The sequence below is a fragment of the Chinchilla lanigera genome, unplaced genomic scaffold (assembly GCF_000276665.1).
Source record: "Chinchilla lanigera isolate Chin_1 unplaced genomic scaffold, ChiLan1.0 scaffold00067, whole genome shotgun sequence".
In the NCBI taxonomy this organism is placed as follows: Eukaryota; Metazoa; Chordata; class Mammalia; order Rodentia; family Chinchillidae; genus Chinchilla; species Chinchilla lanigera.
The window spans coordinates 2,575,396-2,588,975 of NW_004955468.1; the positions used below are offsets into that span (position 1 = coordinate 2,575,396).

The 13,580-nt window shown below is 50.8% G+C and overlaps 2 protein-coding genes across 8 annotated transcripts; both read left to right on the plus strand.

Moving 5' to 3' along the window:
* The first annotated feature begins 73 nt into the window (after window positions 1–73).
* Window positions 74–5,237, plus strand: Alkbh6 (alkB homolog 6). 3 transcript variants are annotated; one of them, XM_005399933.1, is made up of 7 exons: window positions 74–159; window positions 823–901; window positions 1,204–1,272; window positions 2,954–3,014; window positions 3,370–3,521; window positions 3,740–3,856; window positions 4,818–5,237. In XM_005399933.1, the coding sequence occupies exons 2-7, from the start codon at window positions 848–850 to the stop codon at window positions 5,079–5,081; spliced, it is 717 nt and encodes a 238-aa protein (XP_005399990.1). In that variant the 5' UTR covers window positions 74–159; window positions 823–847; the 3' UTR covers window positions 5,082–5,237. The 3 variants fall into 3 exon arrangements, with proteins under 3 accessions (XP_005399990.1, XP_013377995.1, XP_005399987.1); XM_013522541.1 differs by lacking the exon at window positions 74–159 and adding an exon at window positions 170–517 and having other exon boundaries at window positions 3,370–3,440; XM_005399930.2 differs by lacking the exon at window positions 74–159 and adding an exon at window positions 173–517.
* Window positions 5,238–5,347: 110 nt separating this feature from the next.
* Syne4 (spectrin repeat containing, nuclear envelope family member 4) lies at window positions 5,348–9,572 on the plus strand. Of its 5 annotated transcripts, XM_005399937.2 has the most exons (9): window positions 5,348–5,938; window positions 6,104–6,242; window positions 6,783–6,926; window positions 7,070–7,264; window positions 7,339–7,587; window position 7,662; window positions 8,321–8,424; window positions 9,202–9,260; window positions 9,354–9,572. In XM_005399937.2, the coding sequence occupies exons 1-9, from the start codon at window positions 5,529–5,531 to the stop codon at window positions 9,529–9,531; spliced, it is 1,479 nt and encodes a 492-aa protein (XP_005399994.1). In that variant the 5' UTR covers window positions 5,348–5,528; the 3' UTR covers window positions 9,532–9,572. The 5 variants fall into 5 exon arrangements, with proteins under 5 accessions (XP_005399994.1, XP_005399991.1, XP_005399992.1 ...); XM_005399934.2 differs by lacking the exon at window position 7,662 and having other exon boundaries at window positions 6,077–6,242; window positions 8,347–8,424; XM_005399935.2 differs by lacking the exon at window position 7,662 and having other exon boundaries at window positions 6,077–6,242; window positions 7,070–7,249; window positions 8,347–8,424.
* Window positions 9,573–13,580: the final 4,008 nt, after the last annotated feature.

Sequence of the window (13,580 nt, forward strand, 5' to 3'; positions counted from 1 at the left end):
GCGGGCAAATACTGAATGAGAGCACCGATTGGCTGGAGAGCGGAGCATTACAACCTCTGAGAGTTTCCATTGGCTGGAGGATTCTTGCCTCAATCAAGTGAGGGCGGAAGTAGATTGGGAGTATTGAAATCTGGAAATTGGAGGAGATACCGGTGGACGGTCAGTTTTGGGGGTGACAGGGGCAGAGATGAGGGTCCAAGAGGGCTGGGAGTAGGGATCCTGAGAAGCGCAGTGGGAGTCCTAGGGGGCTCAAAGTGGAACCCTAAAAGATTCAGAATCGACATCTGAGGGGTTCAGGGAGCTAAGAAGGAGTCAAGCTCAGGTCCTTTTGAAGGGGTCCAGAGTGAGAGGTTCCGAGGAGGCTGAGCGTGGACATGTCTGAGGAGAAGCCGCGGACTAGGGGCACGCGGATGCTCAGAATGGGATCTCTGAAAGGGCCGAGGCCAGAGGAGGGATGGTGAGGTTCTGAGTGTTGGAGAGCCACGCTCATGGTTGCAGGCCTGACGTGGGATATCAGGTATTTGATGGGGCTTTGGGGTGCAGTCTTCAGAGCTTTTAAAAAGGCTCCCTGTGTGGGGTCTCCCTCTGTGAGACTTCACAGGGCAACCACGTAGTCTGATGGCACGCGGTGGACAGAGACTTGGAGTGTGTTGGGTGCTCATCGTGGGTGGACAGGGCGCCTGGGGGGATCATTATGTGGCTTTGAGAGGGTTTTAGAGACAGAGTTTCACAGGAGGGCTGAGGCCTGATCAAGTGGAAGGCTGGATCAGGCCCAGAGGGCGAGAGGCTTAATGACTTCATTATATCCTCCTCTCCCCACAGGACTGGTTGCAAGGAGTTGCTGTCAATGGAGGAGCAGGATGCCAGGGTCCCGGCCCTGGAACCATTTAGGGTGGACCAGGTTGTCAGGACTGGGGATGCAGAGGGTGAATGTGGGGGCTAGAGAGAGAGGTGGGGTGGGATGGGCAGCTGACTCCTAGGTCCATAGGTTGGAACTGCCCCTCCCTGCAAATTCATTTTTACCCTCAGAGTCCAGCCCCACTCTCAAGCCCACCCTGGAATGGGCATGGGTCCCTTGACTTCAGACCCTGTCCCACCTGAGAATATCCTTAGCCTCTCCCCAGAGGGAGGGGTTGCTCAATGATGGTATGTCCCCTCTGTGGGTCAAAGGCCCATATCTTCAGAGGTGTCTCTCCATTGCAGGCACCACCTGTAATCTACTATGTCCCTGACTTCATCTCCAAAGAAGAGGAGGAATATTTGCTTCGACAGGTGACCCCAGTGCCTTCTACCTTGCTTTCTCCTCTTCCCGTATCTCCTCCAACCCCCAGCCTCTATATGAGAGCCCTTGAGGCTGCAAGTGAAGACCTGTCAGAGAAGAGGACGTGACATAGCACCCACCCTCCTCTCTCCCTGTTCCTCTCTCAGGAACCGCTAGGGCCTGTCAGAAAGGGCTTTTTCTAAGGGGTCTAGGAAAAACCAAACTTATTCTTAGGAAGGAGGTGCTTATTATGAAATTCAGATTCCCTGTACTGAGGGAGCCCAGTCCAGCCTCTAAAGCAAGGGTGTTACTACATCAGATTTCTTGTGCAGAATAGTCCTGTGCTTGGGAATGAAGAAGTTACAGAACACATACTCCCTGTACTGAGATAGCCCCCAACCCCAACAAATGCTCTACCAAGGACCCAATCCTACTATCATTTTTTTTCTTCCCAGTACTGCTTATTTATTGAACCCAGAAAGCATCAAGTTATATCCCAAGTCCTTTTTTTTTTTTTCTTTTTAAACTGTGAATAGGATTTCACTAAATTTGTGCAGGCTGGCCTCAAACTTGCATTCCTCCTGCTCAGCCTTTGGAGTAGCTGGGATTTCAGGCATGCATCATCATGCCTTGCTCCAATCCTGCTTTTATCTGTCTGTCTGTCTATCTATCTATCTGGTAAGACAGGGTTTCGATAAATTGCCTAAGCAGAGCTCAAACTCCCACTACTCCTGCCTCAGCCTCCCAGTGTTGGGATTACAGGCATGTGCCACCACACCTGGGAAAAATCCTGTCTTAAAGCAAGTTATAATAGGCTGAAATACCCCAGAAATGAATGTTATAGAGTAAACTCTTCCTTATACTATGAACCCCACTTGAGCTTGAATCCTTGGAACAAGTTAGCTGTAGAATGTAGGCTGTTGGGCTGAGATAGCCCATACCAGACCTCTAGGTTTTTTGGATTGATTTTTTTTTTTCTTCTTGAGACAGGGTCTTGCTGTGAAATTTAGACTGGTCTTAAACTCATTATGTAGCTCAGGCCGGGCTCCAACTCATGGCGATCCTCCTGCCTCAGCCTCCCAAGTGCTGAGATAATAGGTGTGTGCCACCACACCCAGCTTGGTTGAAAATTTTACATATTTTAGAATCCCTAGACTCATATATCCCAGGCCATTCCCGTAACCATACCGAGGATGAGATTATCAACTAGAGTATAGACTTCTTAGACTAAGATAGCTCATTCTAGAAACTTTGGATCTTGGCAGTGGAGGATTTTCAAAATATTTTCTTTGCTGTACTGATAGGTAACCTTAGCATGCTGTCTTCCCTGGGCAATAGAAACAAGCAAGTTCCAGAACTCAGGCTGTCCTGGGATAGCCCAGGAACCAGGAAATTAGAGTGCAGAATATTTTCTGGACTGAAAGAGCTTAGGCTGGTCCCAGAGTTCTGAGTAGATTCAGACCATGATTGTGCAGCCTCATATTCCTTTTCTCAACCTGGTGGACACCTGTAAGCTTTGGGGCCAAAGTCCTCCCAAAGAAAAAAGAAAATCCTAGGAACATACTACCTCAGAGAATGAACCAACTGAGACAACTCATTTCTCTCCCAGGCAAAGCCCTCTGTGTTGGCCTGGGTAGGAGAGTCACAGAGGGATAGTCCTAAAAAGTGAGCGAGCCCTTCTCCATCTCCTAGGTTTATAATGCCCCCAAACCAAAGTGGACCCAGCTGTCTGGGAGGAAGTTACAGAATTGGGGTAAGTGTCTGGCATCGGTGAATCTGGGATGCGAGCCGGGCAGAGAGTGCATGTCCAGTAGTCCTCAAGACATGGAAGGAGGGGTCCCTGAGGGGTCAAGGGGTCCCAAGAGCTAAGACTACTCTGAGGGATCAGTTGATATCCTCAGAGGTGAGGGATTTCCTCTGAGTTGGGAGTTACCTCTCAGGGTCCAGTCGTCTGGAAAAGTCAGAGAATCTCTGAAGGGTCCACTGGTGATCTCCAAAGGGTCAGGGAATCACTCGGGCTCAGGGTGCTTCTAACCACTGGGATATCCCTCATGGAGGCTCCAGGGCTCCTTGGTTGGGTATCCTCAGGACCCCATTGCACTCTCCAGGTGGGCTCCCCCATCCCCGTGGGATGGTCCTTGAGCGGCTGCCCCCATGGCTTCAGCGCTACGTGGATAAGGTGTCTGATCTCAGCCTTTTTGGGGATCTCCCAGCTAACCATGTCCTCGTGAACCAGTATCTGCCTGGGGAGGGCATCATGGTAACCACATTCCCTCACCCCAGCTCCTACAGTCACCAGCTCCTCCCAGACCTCTGAACTATCAGGGGCCAGGGCATCGTGCCTACCCACCTCACATGGAGCGGCCACTTAACCCCATCCGGCATTCATCTCCCTGTCCCAGCTTGGGAGCCCCGCTTTGACCCAGAGGGTGGGGAGGTATACTCCTGCCCTGCCCAGCCCTGGTGCCCACTCTCCAGCCCCATGAGGACGGACCACTGTACTACCCGACTGTCAGCACCATCAGCCTGGGCTCCCATACCATACTGGATCTCTACAAACCACGGCAACCAGAGGACGATGATGCTACAGAACAGGTGGGCCCTGAGACATTGCCCCAAGCCCTTGGGGCACTCCAACATCCAGCGTCCTCCAGGATGGCCCAATCCCACCTGCCTTTGAGGTATTCCTGGCACCTAGACACCTTCCCCTTATGGGGTATATCCATTTCCTCCTGGACACCCAACTTGTCTTGCCATGATATCCACAGATACCCCAGTATTCCTACCTGCTGAGTGGATGCCCTTGGCACCCTACAAACCCCCTGACTCCATACCTTCAGTGTTCCAACAGCCCAAGGTCCACATACCCATTGAGGGTTCCCGAATATCCTAACAGATATTCTTGCTATCAGATACTGCAACATTATTGACTTATGGGTGCCTCAGGATCCTTCCAGATATCCTGACCCTGCCCACTACCCCAACCCTGATATCCTGCCACTCTGGTAATGTGATCTGCAGTGTGGGACACCCCCAGGTTCTCCTTACTCCTTGTCACATGACTTTGTGTAGGAACTGTCTCTGCACCATGCACTTCTGACACCCCAGTGTTCACAGATGCTTGCTCCTCAGTGTGTCCCTTTAGCCCTGTGTGGCTCTGGACACTCTGCATGCTTCCTTCTTCCGGTTGTCCCCTAATGTCCTTGGATACCCCACCCTCTCTGACCTCTTCCTCACTGTCCTCACCACCCAGTTCTGCCCAGGTGTTCTGGAACAACTGATCTCTGTCCCAGCTGCCACTCCCTGCTGACCTTGTTCCTGCCCTCTCCAGAGGGACTGCTGACCCCTGGCCCTTCCTTCCCCACCTAGTAGTCCTGGTCCAGAAATCCAGATGTTTCACTCCTCAGCCACCAATGTCTCTATCCCCAGGAGCACGCCTTCTTCTCGGCCTTTGCCCTGAGGACTTGCTGGTCCTTGTTCTCTGGTCCTCGGAGGCCTAGTGACCTTTCACCCACCCTGATCTCTGATACCCACTGACCATCAACCTGCCCTGCAGCCCCGGCCACCGCCCAGGCCCATCTCTTCGCTGCTGCTGGAGCCTTGCAGCCTGCTGGTGCTCCGTGACACCGCCTACACGCGCCTCCTGCATGGGATCGCAGCAGCCCACGTAGACGCACTGGACGCCAATTCGCTGCCGGCAAACGCAGCTGCCTGCCAGTCTGCGCAGCCCGGAGCCTGCCTGGTGCGCGGCACCCGTGTCTCACTGACCATCCGCCGCGTGCCCCGCGTGCTGCGCGCCGGTCTCCTTCTGGGCAAGTGACCAACGGGCTTCTGGGCTTCTGTCCCCTCTGGGCTGCTGTGACTGTGATCTTGTCACCTTGGAACCCTGGGATAGAGGCAGCTACCCTGGGTTATTTATTTTCCTAGAAACTGTGGGAAACACCCCATTTCAAATAAATAATATCTTTCCATCACACTGGTTTTAGATTTTTTGTTTGTTTGAGACAGGGTCTCACTATGTAGTTCATGCTGGTCTTGGATTCATTATATAGTCCAGGCTGGCCTCGAACTGTTGGAGATCCTCCAGCGTCAGCCTCCTGAGTGCTGGGATCACAGATGTGTGCCACTAAGCCCTGTTTACATGTTTTAATGTGAAGTGGGGGACAGATGCTTGGGCTCCTGAGCAAAGTGCTTGGGACCTTAATGGATAGGTGGGCCCTGGAGGTTAGATTTATGAGTCAGGGAGAGGGGCAGAGCAGGGCTCTTGATGAGGTGGGTGCGGCTTTCTATATGGAACCCTTGGGATGAGTTGGGTGAGGTTGGAAGGTTCAGCTACTGGCCTGCCAGGAAGGAGTTAAGTGATTGCTATCCCTCAGCAGGGCCTCAGGTTACCTGGGTGCAGGTTCCTCTAGGAAGGGGTGGAGCCAACTTTGCCTCTGGGACTCAGGCCTGGCCGAGGTCTGCTGAGGAGGTCTGCGGAACACTGTCGACTAGGGAAGGGGCTTTATTGGGTGTCCTCTCCCAACCTTCTGTCTCCAAGCCCCCAGCTATGTCCTTGTCCTCATCTCTGGCCCCTAGAGTCCCCTCAGAGCCCTTCAGCCATCCTCCCGGAGCCCCTAGGGAGCCGGATGTTGCCGGATGCACCATCCGCCCTGCACCGGGAGAGGAGACAATCAGGTGGGGACCGGGGCTTTCGAAGGTTGATCCCGAGAGGGTGGGGGTGGGGGCCATTTGAGGGTAGGAGGTGCCGTGGCTGTGATCACCTGGGGATGGGGCTAGGGCGGAGTAGAAAATAAGCCACAGTGGCTCGTGCAGGGGCCAGTCCATATCCTTTACCTCCAGGCCAGAGCAGGCCCAGGACTCCTTAGACCCTTCTGAGTACCTCCATGGTGGACTGAGAGGCACTGAGCCTGCTGCCAGCGCCCCCCGCACACCAGCACCCTCTTTTCATGAGCAGCCAGCTGGGAGCAAGCTCCACGAGGTGAGACTCTTGCTCCAGCCCTACCTCCTTTCAGTCCCTCAGAATTTGGCCTGTACCCCAGGGGTGAAGGGATGATTCTGGAAAGGTGTTGGGCATCAGTGGGGGTGAGGGACAACTGGAAAAAGTTTCTTTGTCAGTCTGTATAGAGTATTTTGGTATTTTAACTAAGAAAGAAGTACTTAGTGACTAGTCCTGGTGCAGCCTCATTCTTGTTGGGGGGACCCAGCCTCACCATACTTCCCTGTCCAGGCTCCCAGGCCCCACATAGCCAAATTTCTACAAGGCTTGAAAACCTATAGTCCTTGAATCAGATAGCCCCAGCCCCAAAGTGGGTGCCCTTAAGTAGGAGTGGCCTTCTTGCAGGCCAGAGGTGGATGGACTCTGCTGCACAGAAGCATCCAGAAGGCCATAGTCTGCAAAAGAGAGGTGGCAATGGGAGTGGGGATAGTGTCTTTTTTTAAAATTTTTTTTTTTATGACTTTAAGGGGGTAGTGTCTTGATTGACCCCCTGGCGCTGTTCTGGTCCCCTGTGTTTCTCAGCGCCCTGTCTCTGGCCACGAAGTGTTGGAAGCTGAGCATGACAGCCTGCAGCTCTGCCTGCTGGGGCTGGGCCTCCGACTGCAGGACCTGGAGCAGGGCCTCAGGCCCTGGACACTGGCTCAGAGCGGGATGGCCCAGTTGCAGGTGGGCAGTGAAGTGGGAAGTCGGCTTATTGCATGTTCTAGGTCTCTGCATAGGAAATGGAGTGGGTAACTCAGGTTGTGGGTCCGTGGTGTCCCTGGTGTGTGTGTGTGTGTGTGAGGGTGATGTCCAACGATGTGTCCCAGGCCCTGCAGGCAGAGCTACGAGGGGCAGCAGAACGTGTGGATGCACTGCTGGCATTTGGTGAGGGGTTGGCACAGCGAAGTGAGCCCAGGGCCTGGACATCTCTGGAGCAGATCCTGAGGGCCCTCAGAGGCCACCGAGATACCATCTTCCGACGGCTCTGGCAGCTGCAGGCCCAGCTGGTCAGCTATAACCTGGTATGGCCCGCCCTGGTGGTCCCCCGCCCACACACCAGTCCCCCAACTCCCATGACCTCTGCCTTCTGACCCAGGTGTTCGAGAAGGCCAACCCGTTGGACCAGGACTTGGTGGCTGAAGGGGATTCAGATGGGCCAGGACCTGGTGGAGTCTGGGGGTCCTGGGCACCCAGTAACCTCCCCACTCCTGCAGAGCTGGAGTGGGACCCAGCAGCGGATGTTGGGGACCTTGGGCCCTTGGGGCAAAAGACAGCCTGGGCTCCAGGGACTCCCTGTGAACTGTGTGGCCAGAGGGGCCCCCAGGGCAGGGGACAAGGCCTTGAGGTGAGAGCAGTTCCCTTTGAGGATCTTCCACTCAGTCAGGCAACCACAGGACACTTCTATGTGCTTTCTAGCAGGGTCCTTGGCACTAAAGGCCTTGGTAGTTCTGTCTCTCCTTCTTTCTTTCTCTCTCGATGTCTCCACTCCTCTCATCTGTCTCTGTCTCCATGGATTCCTGTATGGCACTTTCCCCACTCTCCATTTGTCTCTGTTTGCACCTTCAACCTCACTTCCTCTCATTCTGCCCCTTACCTTCTCAGCTATAGCCACATTTGAGGCCCTTTGACTAACACACCAATGGCACTGCCATCTCGGGGCCCCCAGGGGCACAGCCAGCTTATTTTACCTCATTTCATTCTCTCCTCATGTGTCACTTCACAGAGGCCTGCCCTGGCCTCCAATGATCGTCCTGCTAGATTTCCTGATTGACTTATCACAGCTTGACAGGACACAGCTATTAATTTTTGGCCTCTCTGGCTAGGACATAAACTCCACAGAGGCCAGGATTTTGCTTGTTTCCATCCCCACTGTGCCCTTAGACCTAGAACTGTGCCTGGCAGGTAATAGATACTCATTAAATATTTGTTGAGCAAATGCATAAATAATGTCTGTCCCCTCCTGGTTTCTTTGGCGCTGTCTCTTGTGAGATCTCTGTTCCTTAAGAAAGCCACCCCTATGACACTCCCCTACATGGCCCTTCCAAGACCATGGTACTCTTTGTCGCTAGTTCTCCAAGAACTGAATACTTCCCTCTCGCCACAGGACATGCTTGTGCCGGGGCCCAGCCACTGGGAACACTTAGGATGTCACCGAAGACGCTCTCTGCTCTGGAAGCCTCAGGTGAGCTGGTCCTCAGCCAGGTGTAGCACTTGAGGCCCTGGATGGCAACTGACAGAAAAAAAAAGACCAACACACAAAAAAGGGGACCCCCTCACATGTAACTGAGGATGCCAGCCCAGCTAAATTCAGGATCTCAAATGCTATCAGTATTTAGTCCCTCCTCTTGGGCTTTTCTTCCCCTAGGTGGCTTCCTTATCAGCACAGCTACACACTCACTTCCTGTTGGTTTGCCCATCCCAGGGGGAAGGGGTGCCCTTGGCCTATGGGCAGGAGCCAAGGTCCCAGCGTTGACCCTACCTCCCCAGCTTGGGTCATGGGCTGTGTACGTTGAACAAGTCAGGGCTCTCTGATTGGCCACGTCTGGGTCCTATGCCCGATTACGAAAGTAGGGGAAACGGGGGCTGGGGATTTAGCTCAGCGGCAAAAGCGCCTGCCTGGCAAGCGCAAGGTCGTGAGTTCGGTTCCCGGTACCGGAGAAAAAAACCAAAAAAAAAAAAAAAAAAAAAGAAAGTAGGGGAAACGGTTCAACGTTGCACGAACCTGCAGGTCTAAGAGTAGGGAGGTATGACTGCTGCCTCTTTCCAAATTACACCAGTGTTACCAAGAAAAGGGGGATCAGATTGCACAAACAGATTTGTAACACACTTGGAGATATCCTAAGTCCACGTGGGGTGCTGGGGATAGCAGAAATGCCAGGAAAGGAGAGATAAGACTAATTTTTAAGTAGTAAAGTCCATACTTCCATCTCTTCTGCTGTGGGCTGCCGTCTCCCCTCAGGACAAGAAGAGGCAAGCGTCTCCCAGTCTCCAGGACACGAAGCTGGAGGTTGATAATGGGTGAGATGCTTGGAGGCTGGGTTTGCAGGTGTGGGATACAGGGCTCATGGTGGCGGCCCGCTTGCATGTTTGACACTGCATTTCCTTTCTCAGGGACCCCACTCCTGCATCTAGGAGGCCCAGGACCTTTCTCCTTGTCCTCCTCTTCCTTGTCCTGGTGGGTGCCACGTTGCTCTTGCCCATTTCTGGGGGCCCCTGCTGCTGTCATGCCAGACTGGCCAGAACACCCTACCTGGTGCTCAGCTACGTCAATGGTCTCCCTCCAGTCTGAGTACCCAGCCCAGACATGAGTAATAAATGGTCACTGTCAAAGGACGCATGAGGATGTTGGGCGCTTGAGTTCCCAGAACCTGGGATACAGCCCCCATGTGCCTGGACATCCTCCTCTACAAATCCCTTGTCTTGAGCACACAGCACAGAACTGAACGAGCTCCTCGTGGGCTGGGGTCTCCAGACCCTGACAGAGATTCAAGTTGAGCTGATTTGGGAGGTGATATTAGGGGGAGTGGGGTGGGATGAGTTGGAGAAGGGAGAAAGCCACTGTCAGGTGAGTTAATGGACTGGTTGCTGCTCTGGGTACCTGGGGTGCCATCGAACTGGGGAGCTCCGGGAAACTGTGTGGAACACACTGGAAGTTGTTCCATCCAAGAGGTGAAGAAGTTGTGGTGCTTCTATATCAGCCCCCAGCTCACTGATGAGGACTTTTTCTGGAGGCTTGGATTAGCCAGCATTTCTAGCCTGTCCTTCCTGTAAAGGCCCCCGCTCAAAACAGGAGGCTGGATGCAGGTACAAGAAGGAGCGGGTGACATGGGTGAGCTTCCAACAGCACCTGCTCCACACCCTGACTTGTGTCCCACACAGGACCTCTGATCAGACATTCTATGATGGGCTTGGGGGCTGTCCAGAGGGGTTATCAATATCCCAGAACTGTGAGAGCCTCCTTCTTGGGGTTTTGACAACATTGGATGAATCGTCAAGTGTTTGATCCTGGAGTACAAGTCTCTTCAAAGCCTAAAGCGTGGGGAAAAAATGTGGGAACAGAATCAGAGTGAAGACCAGAGGCAGGAGCCCGTGCTGGTCCCCTGGATATACTGTTCACACAGATGCCCGCTGCTTGAATCCTCGCAGCTGTCCGATGATGTGGGCCCACTGAGGTAGGCTCCAAGAGAGGAAGTCATAGGCTGAGGCCACACATGGAGCAAGTGACTGAAGCCTTCACTGACTATAAGCTGATGAGTCTTTATTTTTGTGGGTAATTGAGAACCTCGGGATACCAGGTACAGCTAGATCAGGGACTCAAATGATGTCTCCATCTCTTAGGGTTTTTTTTGTTTTTGTTTTTGTTTTTGTTTTTGTTTTTGTTTTTGTTTTTGAGACAGGGTCTCGCTGCATAGTTCAAGCTGGCCTTGAACTTACTATGTAGCCCAAGCTGGCCTCCAACTCACAGCAATCCTCCCACCTTAGTCACCCAAGTGGTGGGATAACAGGTGTGTGCCACCATGCCGTCTTTCAGTTCTTTTATTTTGGCTTTGTTCTTATCCTGGTGATGGGCAGAGTGTCCCTAAAAACCTCCTGGCAGGGGCTTGGAGTGTGGCTCAGTGCTAAGTGCACTTTGCTAGTATGCAAAGGCCCTCAGTTTGAACTTGAGCACTGAAAACAAGAAAACAAAAAAAGCCCTAAGTCTGGCTCCTCTGGCATGGCCACAAGGCCCCCCTTCACTGGGCCCAGCCCCACCTGAACCATGCAGACTGCAAGTGGGTGTGGGGTGAGCCTCCAGAGAAAAGCAGAGAATTGTTACTTAAAGCAGGGGAAGGGATACTGAGGGCATAGGGGGAAGTAGCAGCTCTGGGAGAGATTCAAGATTTAGGGAAAAGTCAGAATGCAAACCAAATCTGTTTTAAATACCAAGCCATATCTCTATCCCCCAAGGGTGGGGCATGACCTCCCTGGCATGGCCAGCAAAAAGGGCTAGCAATATAGACCCAGTAAGGAAGCAAATCTGTCATTCATTCATTGAACAATTTAACAGATATTGACTGCTATGAACCAGGCCCTGGTCAAGAAGCAGAGATATGACAGGGAACAAGACAGATTAAAATCTTCGTCCTTGTAAAGCTGCATTTTACTGACAGAGACTGACAATAAATAAAGCAAGTAAAATATACAAGTATAGTAGGTCAGGTGGTGGTAAATGGTATGGAGAAAAAGCAGGCCAAGGAATGCGGGCACAATTCATCTTTATACATTTCAGTATTTTAGGGAGTATAATTCAGTGCCATTGAAGAAGGCATCCGTGAGATAATTCTGTCATTATAATTATGCCTTTATAGCAAACTAGTGAAGAACCATGGCACATGGATGCCCATGCAGTGCTGTTCCATAAAAATATAATGAGCTACACAGGCAATTTAAAATGTTTGAGTAGTCAGACTAAAGCACTAGAAATAGGCAATTAATTTTAATAACAGATTTTATTTTACCCAGTATGTCCAAAATACCACTTTAATATATAGTAAATATAAAAATAATGAGATTATTTTTACAATCCTTTTTTCTTACTAAGTCTTTGATATCTTATATATATTTCACACTTAAAAACACCTAGTTTGGGCACTAAATCTTCAGCAGATAAAATATGTTACTCTACCCAAACAATAAAGTTGCATGACAGAAAAAATATGTTATACTACTTGAGTTTTTAAAACTTAAATTAGCTTATATATTTAAGATTAAGCTTGGTATGGAGGTGCATGATTGTGATCCCAGCACCCAGGAGGCTGAGGCAGGAGGATCATTGCAAGTTTGAGACCAGCCTGGGCTACAAAGTGAGCTCAAAGCCAGTCTGAACTGCCTAGCAAGACCCTGTCTCAAAAAGTCAAACAAAAACAAAAACAAAAAAACAAAAAAAAAAAACAAATCCCCATATATACCAGATTCACCAATTGTTAACACTTTACCATTTGCTTTACCATTCAAACTCTCACTAATATATTTATATATTGTATATATTGGATTCCTTTGAGTAGGCTCTAGACCCAATGTCTCTTTACTCCTAAATACTTTAGTGTGTTTGTCTTAAAATCAAGGCAGGCTGGGTGTGTAGCTCGGGTACAGCGCTTATAAGTGTGAGTCCCTGACTTTGACTCCCAGCACTACAAACAGAACAAACCCAAACAAGGGCATTCTCTTCTACATTTAGAATGCAATTATAAAAATCAGGAAGTGTACAGGGTGTGGTGGTGCACGCCTGTAATCTCAACACTTGGGAGGCTGAGCCAGGAGGATTGTTATGAGTTTGAAGTCAGTTACACAGTGAGTTCAAGGCCAGCCTGAGCTACATAGTGAGACCCTGCCTCAAAAAACCAAACCAAACCAATCAAAAAATTTAACAACTCAATTCAATTTTTTGAGACAGGGTCTCAGGTTTGAGGTTGGCCTAAAACAGCAATCCTTCTGCCTCACCCTGCCAAGTGCTGGGATTACAGGCGTGCACCACTGCGTCTGGCAATCAATTCTATTATTAACTCACATTTCATATTCCACATTGCTCCCACTCCAATCCTAGGGTTAGGGATATAGCTCTATGGTAGAGCTCTTGTCTAGTATGTGCTAAGGTCGTGGATCCAATGATTCATAGCACCACACAAACAAAACAAAAAAACAGTTACTCCAATCCCTCTATGTTCTTTACAGCAATTTTTTTAGATCAAGAGATTCTTGGATTTGCTTTTGAGACTATTACAATAAATTCCTATATACTCCACATACCAGATTCACCACTGTTAACATTTTGCTATGTATTCCAGGCTGGCCTTTAATTTGCTAGGTACTCCAGGCTGCTCTCGAACATGCTGTCCTCCTGCCTTGGCCTCTGCAGTGCTGGGATTATAGGCATGTAACACACACTTGTCTGAGATGATTCTTCTTTTTTTTTAATTTTAAATTTTGAGACAGTGTATTGCTAAGTTGCCTAGGCTGCACTTGAACTTGTGATCCTCCTGCCTCAGCCTCCCACATGCTAGGATTACTGGCAACTCCATACTCACTTGAAATTCTTGTTCAACAGACAGGTACAAGGTGTTGAGAAATGTTGACCATGGGCCTCCACAGAGTGAAAGAACAGAGCAGCAGACAGTCACGGAGATCAGCCAAGTCCTGTACAATGTTCCCGTGCTTTACTCAGAAGCACAGGCTGAGCCCAGCCAGACTCGAGTGAGGTTTATCTGGGAGGCGATGCCAGGAGATACCAGTAGGGAGTGAGGACAGGAAGGCGGTCCAAAGTATTCATAGAGTGGTAACCACTGTGGGCAACTGGGGCCC

Bases quoted from the DNA above. Each gene is read 5' to 3' on its own strand.
- Alkbh6 (XM_005399930.2), top strand. From the start codon at position 489: ATGGTTGCAGGCCTGACGTGGGATATCAG. The intron at 902-1,203 runs GTTGTCAGGACT...TCTCCATTGCAG, and splicing joins AACCATTTAGGGTGGACCAG to GCACCACCTGTAATCTACTA. The intron at 3,857-4,817 runs GTGGGCCCTGAG...CCTGCCCTGCAG, and splicing joins ACGATGATGCTACAGAACAG to CCCCGGCCACCGCCCAGGCC.
- Syne4 (XM_005399934.2), top strand. From the start codon at position 5,529: ATGAGGTGGGTGCGGCTTTCTATATGGAACCCTTGGGATGAGTTGGGT. The intron at 7,588-8,346 runs GTGAGAGCAGTT...CTCTCGCCACAG, and splicing joins GCAGGGGACAAGGCCTTGAG to GACATGCTTGTGCCGGGGCC. The intron at 9,261-9,353 runs GTGAGATGCTTG...TTCCTTTCTCAG, and splicing joins AAGCTGGAGGTTGATAATGG to GGACCCCACTCCTGCATCTA.